This window comes from Physcomitrium patens, chromosome 17, assembly GCF_059467195.1.
Source record: "Physcomitrium patens ecotype Gransden chromosome 17, ASM5946719v1, whole genome shotgun sequence".
In the NCBI taxonomy this organism is placed as follows: Eukaryota; Viridiplantae; Streptophyta; class Bryopsida; order Funariales; family Funariaceae; genus Physcomitrium; species Physcomitrium patens.
The window spans coordinates 12225826-12240121 of NC_143426.1; the positions used below are offsets into that span (position 1 = coordinate 12225826).

General features: G+C 29.3%; 1 protein-coding gene across 9 annotated transcripts; it reads right to left on the reverse strand.

Moving 5' to 3' along the window:
* Positions 1 to 768: 768 nt before the first annotated feature.
* LOC112294846 (serine/arginine-rich splicing factor SR30) lies at positions 769 to 5667 on the reverse strand. 9 transcript variants are annotated; one of them, XM_024545764.2, is made up of 17 exons: positions 5417 to 5667; positions 4855 to 4922; positions 4475 to 4581; positions 4199 to 4330; positions 4008 to 4073; positions 3692 to 3766; positions 3339 to 3495; positions 3196 to 3242; positions 2966 to 3023; positions 2749 to 2801; positions 2549 to 2605; positions 2371 to 2438; positions 2055 to 2174; positions 1876 to 1900; positions 1628 to 1693; positions 1468 to 1533; positions 769 to 1237 (listed from the first exon to the last, which is right to left on the reverse strand). In XM_024545764.2, the coding sequence occupies exons 4-17, from the start codon at positions 4283 to 4285 to the stop codon at positions 1181 to 1183; spliced, it is 1002 nt and encodes a 333-aa protein (XP_024401532.1). In that variant the 5' UTR covers positions 4286 to 4330; positions 4475 to 4581; positions 4855 to 4922; positions 5417 to 5667; the 3' UTR covers positions 769 to 1180. The 9 variants fall into 9 exon arrangements, with proteins under 9 accessions (XP_024401532.1, XP_024401528.1, XP_024401530.1 ...); XM_024545760.2 differs by having other exon boundaries at positions 5411 to 5667; XM_024545762.3 differs by having other exon boundaries at positions 4859 to 4922; positions 5411 to 5657.
* Between the last annotated feature and the right edge of the window lie 8629 nt (positions 5668 to 14296).

The window sequence follows — 14296 nt, forward strand, 5'->3', positions numbered from 1 at the left end:
AATAATTGGATTAAACTTGTATTTGGGTTTTATCACCCTACAGCTCCAGCCAATGGGATTTTTTAACACCATTGCCAAACGTTGGTTGGTTGATTTTTTTTATACATATAGATTTTGTATGAAGTACAAAATCCATTTTTTGAATTTCTATTGTAACTCTAGGGTTTTGAAACTTACATTCAAATTTAGGTGTGGACATCATTTTGAATGAGGAGTAGAAAGATAGTTTTGGACAATGTGTCTCTAATAGGGTATCTTGAGGACTGCAACCCAAAATAAAACTTACTTTTTCAGACTATACCCAATCCATGCAATTTCATAGCATGACACTAAATTATTCCATGCAATTCATATTTAGCATGCACAGAGTTTCGGCAATGTCCACTCAAATGTATCATAGATATAACACCGACCACTGAAGAACAGATAATATTGAATGAGTCTCTTTGGGTGACACCAATGATAAATAATTTAAAATACTTATCCAATAAGAGTTTTAAAATGCCTAAAAAGACTACATTCTATGATGCTTCCATGCAATTTACATTCATAGATCCAATAAGTAAAAACAATTATTAAAAAAAAGTGAAGGTCAAAATAAAGTGAAAATAGCCTCGGCTCTGACAAACAGAAATGAACATAAGAGAACTACAGCAAAGAAAAACCATTTAGCTAAGCCACTTTACATATATATATTCTGAAAGCATTACTAGTATTCCCAATATTTACATGCTTTTAGAGACCACTAGAACTGTTAAATTCTCATCATTCAGTTATAATATCTCAATTATTATAATCTTAGACTTGTGGCCATTCAAATGCCTTACATCCATTAATGTTGTATATATTCATGCACTACCCAAAACAACTACCCTACTCTCATGAAAACCACCTTCCACAACATTATGTGTCTAGAATCCTTGTTGCACATTTGGGTATATGACCACGCAAGAACATTCAAATGCTGAAACTCTACCCGAAATCACTGCTACACATGCTAGTGAACATATTCTACAGGTTAAACCCAGCTAGTCCACCGAATGTCCAATGAAAATTTGATGCCCCTACCGAAAGACAGAACGAGTAACTTGGGCCAAATGCGAAACAAAGCCGAAGCTCTTATAATGTGTGTACTTATCCAAACACTACACCTTCAGAGGCCACACAGCTAAGAATACTATCATTCTTTTCCGTTCTCCGACACAGGAGAAACACTGCGCTCAGAAACCCGACCGTTCTGAAACACGCACCACGATGAAGGTGAGAATGGGTTAAAAAGCCGAGCATTATAAGTTCTGACAATTCGAAACACATTTGCGGATCCGATATGAAAAAGAAAAGAACATGAAAAGGCCTTCCAAAGCCTACATTAAAATGTGCCACATATTCCGAGAAGTATAATCCTAACCTATTAGACAAGCAGACGAGAGTAATACACATACGTCGTACAACAAACTAAAGACTCACCAGATCTCCAGCCTTCGGACTCAAGCTACCATTTTTCTCGGCATCACTAGAGCTCTTTCCATTTGCCTGCACGCGTGGGATGGAACACTAGCGTAAGATAACTATCTCTTTCAGATACCACTCGAACATTAACATAAACACGATTCGGTAGTATTCGTACCACAGCAACTGGAGACTTCGATCGACTCAAGCTAGGACTCCGACTATCTTTCCTTAAAGGAGATCCCTGCGCACAAACATATAACACTCGTCAGATGTGATAACAAACCAGTATGCACAGCAATAGCTTCACGAGAGCTGTGAAAATCCAACTAATTATATTCAACAGCTAAAATCCTGAATGTCTAGCACAGGTGTGGGTCAATTTGTAAGATGGCAAGAGGGACATTTATTTCGATTCAAATTCACCTGTACAGGGGAGGGTGATCTTGACCTGTAAAAAAAAATAACAAGAGGTTATCAGAAACACTAGTGATAACCAAAACAATGGAGCGTTCAATTACAACTGTACGAATCGAACAGTCTGGTTACAACGTAGATGCATCCTTCCACCGTATACAGTACATAATTAACAAGCAGAAACTTACTTGGAGGGTGAGCGAACGGAGCGGGAACGTGAACGTGACCTAGATGCAGGGGTCGCAGACCGTGGTGACCGAGAACGTGACCGAGGAGAGCGGCTGCGGGGAGTCTTACTACGAGAACGGCTGTGAATATTGACACCACATAAAATTAGATCACATTCAGTTAGGGAAAAGCAACAAAGCATTTCGACAGGCACTTGTTTCTAGATCATACTCACCACTGCAACTGATGAAAAATGAATCATTCCGACCAGCCAAACTTACCCAGAATGCAATGAAAATCTAGAATACCACAAAATTTACGCACAAAATACAATACCTGCGACTACGTGGTGAACGGCTTCGAGTGACGCTCCTTCGAGATCCGTAACCTTTATCTTCTTTCACCTGTGGAGAACTGGAGTCAATAGTGCAAAATGAACACCACTACATAGCATGCGGTCTGAGGAAAATCCACCCTCGTGAACACAGTATGTATAAAAAGATAGACCACTCACCCGAATGAAAGAACGAGAAAATGGGTTGCGGAATTCTGAGTCGTCCAACTTCCGAATCTACAAAAAAATAAAAATAAAAATAAAAATAAAAAATAAATACGAGATGCGATAGAACAAACAAATCATCTGAAGACATGCATGTAGGTGACATACATGCAGTCAGCCGAGAAGAGAAATGCCAGTCTAGATACCATACTTACGGCGTATTTCATATCGTCGTAGTTGGTGAAATCCACAATGCCCATTGTTCCAGCTGCAAAAGCAAAAGACCACGAGTCAGCATGTTATAATATCACATAAAGACATTCACAATCATTTTATCCTCGTGTGTTATTTATCACGACACAGGCCCAGGAACATTCAGCTGAAGTTCCCTGATATGCAGAAGAAGAGACGATACAAACTGAATGGGCATACCAGAACCATCACGGAAGACTTGGGCGAAGCACACATCGCCAGCCCTGCGCATGTGATCCTGCGTATAACAAAACAAAACAAAAATTAGAAAATAAAATAAAACTCGGAAGATACAGAACAAAATCTGCCAATCCGGATCAAACCATGTTTCAAAAGCCAGTCGTGAAGATGCTCTCCATAACCCAAGACGATTATAAAAATTGATTCACACTACAAAAACCAATCCATACCTTCAGATCTTGCCATGACGCAGACGAGGGTAATCCGGTCACCATCACTACCACCCAAAAACATAAACGTCAAAAAAGATCCACATAAGATTGCTCTTGCACATATTCTTGAATAAAAATTAGAGGGGTGAGAAGTGTAATACCCCTATACTCTGAGCGCCTAGAGACCCCTCCTGCACGACCGCCGCTTTCAGCCGCACTCCCTCCGCCTCCTCCCCCTCCTCGCCCACCACCACTGCTGTGGCCACTGTAACGATCTACTGCAGGCGGAGGCCCTCGTCCACCGTGGGCAATTTCCACCTGTTTTTTCGGGTGACCGAGGAAACAACAAACAACAGTAACAGACTAGGCAACTTAGTAACAGACTAATTTAAACCACCAGATTAGCACGATACATTGTAAATTTCGGTGAACGAGCTAGAGCAGAGCCCTTGCACCTTGACGAATTTGGTATCCACTCAACTCGTGTGTAATCATGGAGGCAGATAGACCTTACCCGCAACCGATTTCCATCAAAGTTGTATCCGTCGCGCCCACGAATTGCATCTTCAGCGTCTCTGGCATCCTCGAACTACAGGACGCCAACAGCATCGTAAAAAGAATGAATTCCATATAAAATCGAGAACATGAGAATGCTCCTACTTCATTGTCCTGATATGAATATATACGTGACAATTGACTTCTGAAGGACGTTTCCTAAATGAGATCATCAGTAGATAAGGCACATGGCAGAGCCTTCAAATTATGTTCTGGAGGTTCCTTCATGCAGTAAAAGCAACGCAAAACACACTGATCCAAGAGACTGAAAATACCTCAAGAAAACAGTAACCAGGAGGACGAGGAGGTAACTTCAAGTCGATATCCACAATTCGTCCATACTGCGCGCCCGCAGACATACAGAGTCCATAGAAAATTTCAGGCAATAGCACTTGTGACACAATATTGCTGAACATTCACAGCAAGGGAATTACGAAACATCCTCGAACAAAACTGATTCCATTACCTTGTAGAAAATGTCTTCAATTTCTCGCTCCCTCACATCACCGGGAAGGTTTCCGACATAAATCGTTCGGCTGGCACGGCTGCTCATTGTGCTGGTTACAATATCGTCTTTTTAGACTTGAGATACACTGAACTGCAGGAGATGACCACCCAGAACTTGTCAGAAAACACTGTACACTTGCACGATCACCTGTGCTCATATGCAAAAAGTAAGCTACTAACTGACAAAATCAGTGGACTCCTGCCAGACATGAAAACAGAAAGCTATGAGGCCAACCAAGAGTGACATCTTTGGTCCAAGCGAAGCCCCTCAAGCTCGACCGCTCCCTCCTTAGCTCCAGAAAGCTCCACAGCTATGCACGACTTAGACTCGCCACAATCCCACTGTCTCTCACTCTTAAGCGTATGATATAGATTCATCGTAGCCACCCCTCCCCGGAAAGCCATTAATGCATCCAATCTCTTATTCCCTCAGAGCCCCTTCTTCCCTTACTCTTCCCTAGCTTCAACAGCGCTACATGGTTAATTATTTACGTTCCCTCCAGCTCCACGCAATCTAATTCCATCCTTCTCCTTGCTCCACGCAGATTTCTAATTCCAAATAAGCGAAGGATGGCTGTAGGAGGAGCAAGATGTCGTTCTCCCATTGTGCCTTACCTACCACTTCTTTTCCCCGATCAAACGACAGCCACAGCCGATGCAGATCGAGACCTCAACAATTTGCACTGCAGACAGCCACACATACTTATTCTATAGCCAAACCGCTACACATAGCGACAATGCATCGTACACCTCCAAACACTTTGCCACCACAACTGTACCAAGCAGCGTCATATCTCTTCATCCGCAACTAAACTGAGCACATGCGAGACCAGCAATCACAACCGCAACACCAACCAACAACACAACGGACTCCATCATATGCTTCACTATCTCTTTCTCTCCAACCCCGCCATCGTCCGCACAACAACAACAACAACAAAAAAAACGCTAGCAACGCGACAAGTAGGGATTAAGACAGAATGAGAACCAAACTCCCTTGCAATCACACTCTAACCCTTTCACCATAGTATCACCAACCCTAACAAGCCAAGCACAACAACTCACCAGAAATCGGGACATATTTTCGAATTAGCGCAACATAAGTGATAACACGACAGCGACCAAAGCAGCAAACGAAGCTATCCAAAGAAAAACTGGTCGCAGAAATTACCAGTACATGGAACACAAAGACGGAATGCAATCGGTCGCCAGCGACAGCAACACGCTCGAACGCCCTTTCGAATATAGTTAATTCCAGTACAGGGAGCTCACATTGCCCTTGCAAGCAATCAAGCAAACATGCCTGCGGTGAAGAAGGAGGAAGAGGAAGAAGACAGAGAAGCGGGGAAGGAGCTTCCGGAAGACTGATCGGCTCTTTCTCTCATTCGCGCGCTCTCGCTCTCTTGCTGCGTCTCTCTCTGTGCCTCTGTCTCGCTCTCGCTCTCTGAACCGGGTTAGGGTTTCCCAGTCCACCGTCCATGGCCGGAAGACCCGGTTATCTAACGGTTGAAATTCGGGGCGCAGGAACGGTTTCGTTGCTTCGAGGAATGAATGGGTTCCCGGGCGAGGAACCGTGTTCCCCTTGATTCGAGCCCAACGGCGATTCTGGGTGCCATGGGAACTTCTTGGATGGACGTGATGTGTTCATGGGGTTTGTATTGTTCGTTTTGGACGAGGGCGTTCGTCGCTTCATCGTTTGCTGGTGAATGTGGTGAATGAGAAGCCACATTGAAAAAATAATAATTTATATATTTTTGCATTTAAATATATAAAAATAGTGAATGGGTTTCTTAAAAATATTGACAGTATTTTATTTTTAATCACTTTATTAAAATTTATCCATATTTTTTCAACTTTCTTTTATGGTCAATAAAATATTCTAATAACTTCTAATTTTTTTACAGTAAGAGGTTCAAACTGAAGCTGTGTTTATACACAATGTGCGTAAAAGTAGACAAATAATAATAATAATAATGAGTATAAAAATAAATAAAATAAATTTTTATATATCATTATCTCACTTAATCAATTAAGTTGGACTATACATAATTATTCACCAGTTCAAAAAAAATCTATAATTAATCTAAAGTGTATAAATTTTAAGATGATATTATTCAATCATCTAAACATTTAATTTTAAATATTACTACAAGAAAACTAATACAATCAGCTTTTTAGCCATTTTAGAAAATTAGATGACCATTTAGGGAGGGAAGAAAAAAAAAAAAAAAAAAAACTCGGAGATATTAAATGTGTCATTTTAAGACATAATTGCTTAAAACAGCGCTTAAAATATGTTAAAATATATATATATATATATATATTTGATACTACAAACATCATAATGATTGCAAGAAGTACATAATTATATAATAATTTTATTTTATTTCATATTATAATAAAATTATCTTAGAAGAATAATCATTCAGTGATATTAAATAAAATAATTATTGCCTCAAAACCCTGCAATTTTTTCATGTTTTTTGAAAATTCAATAGTAGATTCTAAAAGTTTGATAAAATAAAAAGAAGACTCCAAATTTTATCATGCAAACTTCAATATTTTTATAAATATTCTATGATATACTTGATAGATGCTTTAATAGATGGTTTGAAATAATTGTCCAGTAACCAAAATTTTAAAATAAAATCCATTTTCTTATTATCATATAAAGTGTTTTCATTAATCAATGTAGAACATAAATAAAATAATTTACCAAATTTGAATGCATTATTAATAGGAATACACATATCGTAATATTATATAGTAATTTTAATATAATATAATTTTTTTTAACAGCAAAAATTTAATGCTTAAAACGTGCTAAAACCTTCTTTAATCTATCCATGGCATCTTCCTAAATTTAAAATAATTCGTTATTTTTTAAGAAATCATTTAATATCCATTATTATGTATCAAATTATTTTTCATAAAGCAGTTCTAAATTTAAAAGTCAAAAATGTAATTAAAAAAGGTTTTTTAAATAATGAGTTAGAAAAGTAAGGAACTAAAATAAAATATTATATTTTTTTAAATGTTTCTTTTTAAGATAAGTCAAATAACTCGATGTGTTTCTAATACAAGGTTATATTTATTTCTTTCTGAATTTGTATTTTTTGAAATACTTAAATAACATTCTCTGAGTTTTTAATATATTTTGTAAAGTAGGCTACTCCAAATGATTTCTCAATAATCATTTTGCATGACTTATTGATTAAGTTAATATGGTGAGTTCTTCTAAATATTATTATATTAGAACTTAGAAATGATCCTTATGTTGAATGATTATTATCTGTATCATAGAATAAATAATGTCGTGTTTATGCAACTAAAAATATTTTTTCAAAGCAAAGTAATGTAAATATATATATTTATATATATAAATGTACATTTAATACTCATTAAATTAATTCATTTTAAAATTAGATTTTAATGCAAAAACCAATACATAATTGATTGTATTGGATTTTTTAAAAGTCGTACATGAAAGTCTTACTTTTATGGTTTATGTGATTTAGATTATTGTAACTAATGTATAGTTTTAAGTTTTTATTTTACACAAAAAGTTGTAATAAAAATTTGAATTAAATCATATAATGTAATTTAAAAAAATAAAATAAACATATTGTTCGTAAAATAGTTATCAGATACCACTCTCTTAAGAATAATATATGTATATAATATTTATCATCTTCTACTCATATTTTTTTTATGTTTACATATACAAATAACATATGAAAATAAAAGTAAAAAATATTAAACCGATTTGGTACAAATATGTTTTTAATTAGTTAATAATTACTTACATAATAAAAACTCACTCTATTTTAATAGATCAATTTATGTTTGTATATTTATTATTTTATAGCTATAAATCATAATTTTTAATAATTTGCAAAGTTATAAAGTCAACTATCATCAACATAGAAAACATAAAGTTTTGGAAGTATATATTCTATGTGACTATATTTAATAAACAAATATCTTATCATATATATCAATCATTTTTTAATTTACATATAAATTAAAAGAATTAATTTTAAGATGATTAACTTTAATTTTAAAAATCATAAAATACTGTATTTATATTTTTATATATAGGTTCATGTATATAAAAAAAAAAATTGATAATTTTTTTTCTAAACTGTATCTTTTCTTAAAAAATAAAATCAGTCTCCTTTAAAATCAAATACTATCTTAGATAAAGTTTTGACGTGAGTAGAATTATTATGACAAATAATATCATTATTTTTGAGTTTGTCTATTTCAAATTAATGATAAAATAATAATCTGTTACGAAACTTTTAAAACATTCTATTATTCTGAAACTCCTTAAGTAGATTTAAAGTATTTAAATAAACGTGGTTGTGAAATTTTCATATTTAAAAATAAATAAATAAGTAAATAATGTAATTTTAAAAAATAAATAATGGAATTTTAAAAATAAATAATGTAATCTTTTTAGTATTTTAATTTAGACATACAAGTTATATCTATTTTTACACAGTTAAATGCTTTTGAGGTATTTTTTATTCTTAATACTATTATCAATAAAGTTTCTAGTTTACTAGAGAAGATTCAATTTTAAATAATTGAAATACCAAAAAAACTTAATTATAGAATTCATATAATTTATTTAATACATCAAAAAGGGGGGGGGTATTATATTTCAAAGTAGTTATTATTATCAATAATTATTTGAATATAATCTTGATTCTTTAAAAAAATAATTTCACCATGATAGTAATTGCAAACTTAACATAAGTTACTGTTTGATTTATATATTTATTTAATTATTAATTATTAATTTTTTTGTATTAATTTATAACTCATTAGGTTTTATACCTATAACTTACTATAAAACAATATATAGTAAAATTTTAAAATAAAACTTATATTTTATTTGTAAAATCATTCCCAATTGTCTAAATTACCTCATTTACTTACTCCTTGAAAAATATGAGAAGATTATTGTTAAACTTTAGGACTTAAAATAATCTCCTCTAAGGTATCAATATTATATATATTATTATCATTTCTATTTATAACATTGAATTATAGTTAAACATTGTATTATTATTTATTTAACCTTTTAAAAACACACTATTTTTTAATATTAATTTATAGAATATTCGCCATCATCATTTAGTTAATTTAAATTAAACTATATATATATATATATATATATATATATTTACTCTTCTATTTTCTGAAAAACTAGAAACAATTGTATTATTGATGGGTCTATTTATATTTTATAACTATTATTCCTATCTTGTATATTTGTAAGACATATTCTAAAATTTTATGTGTTTTTATTATTTGATTGTTATAAATTCAAAGTATATATAACAACTTCGGTCTGATTACTGAATTATATTTATAAAATATGAATATTTAAATTTTCAATAAAATATTGTTAAATTAGTGCTTGTCAATAAAATCAAAACAAGATATCAATATATTTTATTTCAATTAGTAACTATTTAATATACACGCACTTGTAAAGTATTCAAAGACATAATTTTCTATGAAGATAATAATAATATATTGAGCTTTAGAAAATAAAACATGTATTTTAAAAAAATATATCAAAGTTTAAATATACCTACTTAATTTGATTTCAACTAATTAAACCATTGATTATTATTCAACACAAGCATAGAATCATATAGAAGCTTTTGTACTCTTATTTTTGGTAATTAAATTATCTATAGTAAAATTCTAAAATACAATTCTATGAAGTTAATTTAAACGTATTTGATTAAAATTATAAATAATTAATAATTAAATTTGAGTTAAAAATATTATATTATAAATTTATATATATATATATATATATATATATTTGCATACATACAAACATATACATTAAATTCTTAAATTAATTTTTTTATCATATGCAATAGTAGTACAATCTTTTATGTAATCTTTCATTCTATTTTGTAAACATATAAAAATATTTAGACACTTCTTAATTTTATTTTGTAATCTTTAGAGCTTAATTATATATTTTTATAAGTTATTTTATCTAAAAACACATTAATATCTTAGTAGTGTTAATTTTTAAAATTTTGGTATAAATTTTATGGCCAACATTTGTAACGAAAAATCAAAAATAATATTTTTTTCTATTTATGTTTATATATATATATATATATATATATATATATATATATAAATATATAAAATATATTTAAATTGGTCTTAATATAGAATTAATATACCATTTATTAAAAGATCAATGCAATATTATTGAATTATAGAAAACGTATTATAATATTTTAGTTAGCCACACAATATATGAAAATCTTTCTCTGTGTATGTCTTCTTTTTGAAAATATAAAATTTTAAATTTTATTTATTATAATTAATTTAATTATTATATTTTTCTACCACAAATATTTTAAAATTTATATTTTAAAAAAATAACAGATTTTGTATGATCTTATTTATTCTACAAGAGACAACCTATATGTATAATTGTGATCATGTTTCACAATTATTTGCACCTATAATTCATAATATCCATTATTAAGTCTTTTGAATATTTTAGAAATTTTCAAAAAAATAAAATTGTATTATTTTGGAATAAAACTTTATTTTATTTTTGAAATTTTTGGAATTGAGGAAATAAAAGAAATTTTTTTACATTAAAATCTTATTTTTGATAAATATTTTTTATTTAAAAAAACTATTAGAATCATTTAATTTAATTTAATTTAATTTAATTTTTTACTAAAACAAAAAAAAACTGCTTTTAGCTATTGCTGTGGTTTAAAGAAGAAGAAGCAAGTCTATCATAAAATTGCATTAAAGGGGAGAATACATTTGCTTCTTATTTCTCAAGCTTGTTTAAAATTTAAAACTTCAATATTTAAATTAAAAACAATGCAAAGTATCGATTTGTTGTAGTGAGCAAGAAAAATAAATAAATAAATAAATAAATTATAATTAGTTGTGCTAGAATAACATGAGATAACTTGTCTTCATTTTTTTCAATGAATCTTATTCAATAACAATTTCAATTATGTCTTGCACTAATTAAGTGAACTTCAATGCAATTATCATCGATAATATATTTATTCTTTTTATAGTTGAATGTTTGATACATCTAAATACCAAACTTAGTTAACGCATCTTTTTGTATATAATTTATATAGCACATACATGTTAACAATAAAGTCATTTGGTGTTAGCAACACAAGCTCATGTGGCTCTAAAATCCTATCCATATTTTTTATTTGACAATATGTTGTAGTCATAAGTTTTAGTTGCTTGCATTATTATAATGATAAGTTGTTCAATCCTTACAGAGTAGTAAGAACATTATTTGCTCCTTTAGATATTACTTTAGTTACAAATAAAAGATCCACCATGTTAACAATAGAGCATGTGGGAGCCACTTTATTTCTAAGTATTCTTGCATTACAATCTAATAAAGCTTAAATATTTTTAAAATTATGCCTATATATAACTATCATATGATAGTTACTTTAAGACACATAGTTCTAATTTTAGAAACAATGAATTTTTATTGTTAACAATTTCCAATCAAAGCAATCAATTGCATAGAAATAATATGTCTAAAGCATTTGTGAAAAATGTGCTATATTATTAGATCTAATTGATGAATATTGCATGAAGTTCAAATATTTTAAAGCAAAGCAATACATCAATTTGGAAAGCAATACCATTGATCCAATTTGATATGTTCTAATCACATTCATTAATGCACCAATTATTTGTTGCTTTGATGTAGAACAATATATATCTATAAGTACAACCATATTATCTAACATTATTTTGTTAGTATATTAATCTAATAAAGGAATAATAAGTAAATCAATATTTTTCATGGCTCCATTGTAATAAAATCAACAACCTACATCTCAAAAGACATACTTTAATATATGTTTTTACTAGATGTTAACTATTGATACTATGTCCAATTATTTGAATGTTGTTTCAAAAGAAAAAATTTATAATTGTTTGTTTTAAAAATTCAAAATATTTTATATGAATTTTTATATTGTGTTTATATGCAAAATCTTATTCTTTGCCAAAAGCAATGCAAAAATTACAAGCAACATTAGATGCTTTGGAAGAACACACATCTTAAACTTTAGCCATCAATCCAAACTTCTTTATGTGCTAAGCATTTAATTCTTGCTTACTTTGGGCAACATATAGTAGAATGCAGCTTATATTTGCCTCACACATGCCTCACACATGCCTTCAAAAAATATTTAATTCAAAAAACACAAAGACATAAAGAATTAAAAATATAGTCATTTTAAAAAACTTCAATACATATATTAAAATATTTTTTACTAAAAAATAAAAATAAAGGTATAGATTAAAATATATATATAATATACAAAATAAATGTCATAGTTTATTAAAACAATAATAAGTCATAAAACTTGCTTAAAGGTACATAAAATCTATGATAATTTAATATATTGATGAATGAATGTATATACATGTATCAATAAATATTTTTATAATTTTGGTATAAACAGTTTGAATTTATTGATAATTAATGGTAAATCTAAATTATTGTAAAATTCATAATAAATTTTAAGAATATATATATATATATATATATATATATATATATGTGTGTGTGTGTATATATAGAAAGAAAGTTGCACTTATATAAAAATAGTTTCAAATGAAGCAAGATTTTGTTTAATTAAATTTTAAATGAAATTTGCAAAAACATTGATGGAATTATTTATTATTGTTCAAATAAAACGTAATTTCTAGCCAAAACCTCTTTATTCATATAATCAATAAAATAAAAATAAAAATAATAGATCATAAATATATAATTATATAATTATTTAATTATTAAAATAAATAGAATAAAATAAAAAGAAATAAAAAATTGATTCTCAAAATTTAGAAAACTATTGTTTTTTTATTAAAAAAATTATATGATGCATAAAAAAAATATTTTAAAAATTATCAAATCAGGAGAAAACTTGTAAACCATTTTAATAAATGTTCATGTTTAATTTTATTTATTAATTGATTTAATAAATTTAAATCTTGAAAACCCAATTCATCTTAAATCTAAAATCATGTTAATTCTGAAAAAAATAGCTACTTAAAGATTATTTTAGTATACCAAAATTATGTATTGCATATATATAATTATGATGTACAACATGAAAAAATATCTAACTTCTAAAGTGGCATCAAACTAAGAACTTGAATTTAGTTTATGCTCACTTGATGGTTTGCATCCACATAGCTCTTAGGTTTATAAGATTTTCTTGCAACTTTCCTTTATACCTACATAGAAACCATAGAAAGAATTAATCCTTTTGTTCCATTACTAGACATCAAAGGGATAAAACAATTCTCTTACATTTGGTTCATTAGAGCAAATTTTCTATTATTCTACTAACTAAAAATATGAAGACTAAGCTAGCTATTTTTTATACTGTAAGATTCACAACCTCTTCAATTCCACCAATACTACCAATAAGGAGCAAAAACATTAAGAAATATCAAGCAGGAAGAGACTCTGAAGAAGATACATAATTAGTAGGTTAACAAAATCAAGACTTATTTTTGCATAAGAAGCATACTTTCTTTGATATATTCTATGATTTTTGACATTTTTTTTTAAATGTAAGAAAGCTTGTTCATTTTACTTTTTAAAAAGTTTTGTAAGCCAAATGGAAATGCAATTTGATATATAGACTCGGTTTATTTTTTTATGCTCAAATCTAAATGAATATTACTACTATTATAGATAACAAGAGAATACCAAGAATAATAATATATATATATATATATATATATATAGTGAGAGAGAGAGAGAGAGAGAGAGAGAGAGATGAATTTTCTAAAAGAAACTAAAGGTTTTTTAAAGACCATAAAGCCTTAAAAAGTCTACAAGAAATTTTAATTAAGAATTTATAAATCAAAAGAAAAACTCGAAGTTGATGAGATTTATTTTTTAATTTAATATTTAATATTTAATTTTTAATTTTTAATTTTTTTTAAAAATTAAATGTTTCTGGATTTTGAAAAATAAATA

Coding starts and splice junctions, on each gene's coding strand:
- LOC112294846 (XM_024545764.2), bottom strand. CDS start 4,285: ATGAGCAGCCGTGCCAGCCGAACGATTTATGTCGGAAACCTTCCCGGT. Junction 3,767..4,007: donor CTGGTTACTGTTTTCTTGAG/GTATTTTCAGTC, acceptor GGCGTCCTGTAG/TTCGAGGATGCCAGAGACGC. Junction 1,901..2,054: donor TCCGTTCGCTCACCCTCCAA/GTAAGTTTCTGC, acceptor TTTTTTTTACAG/GTCAAGATCACCCTCCCCTG.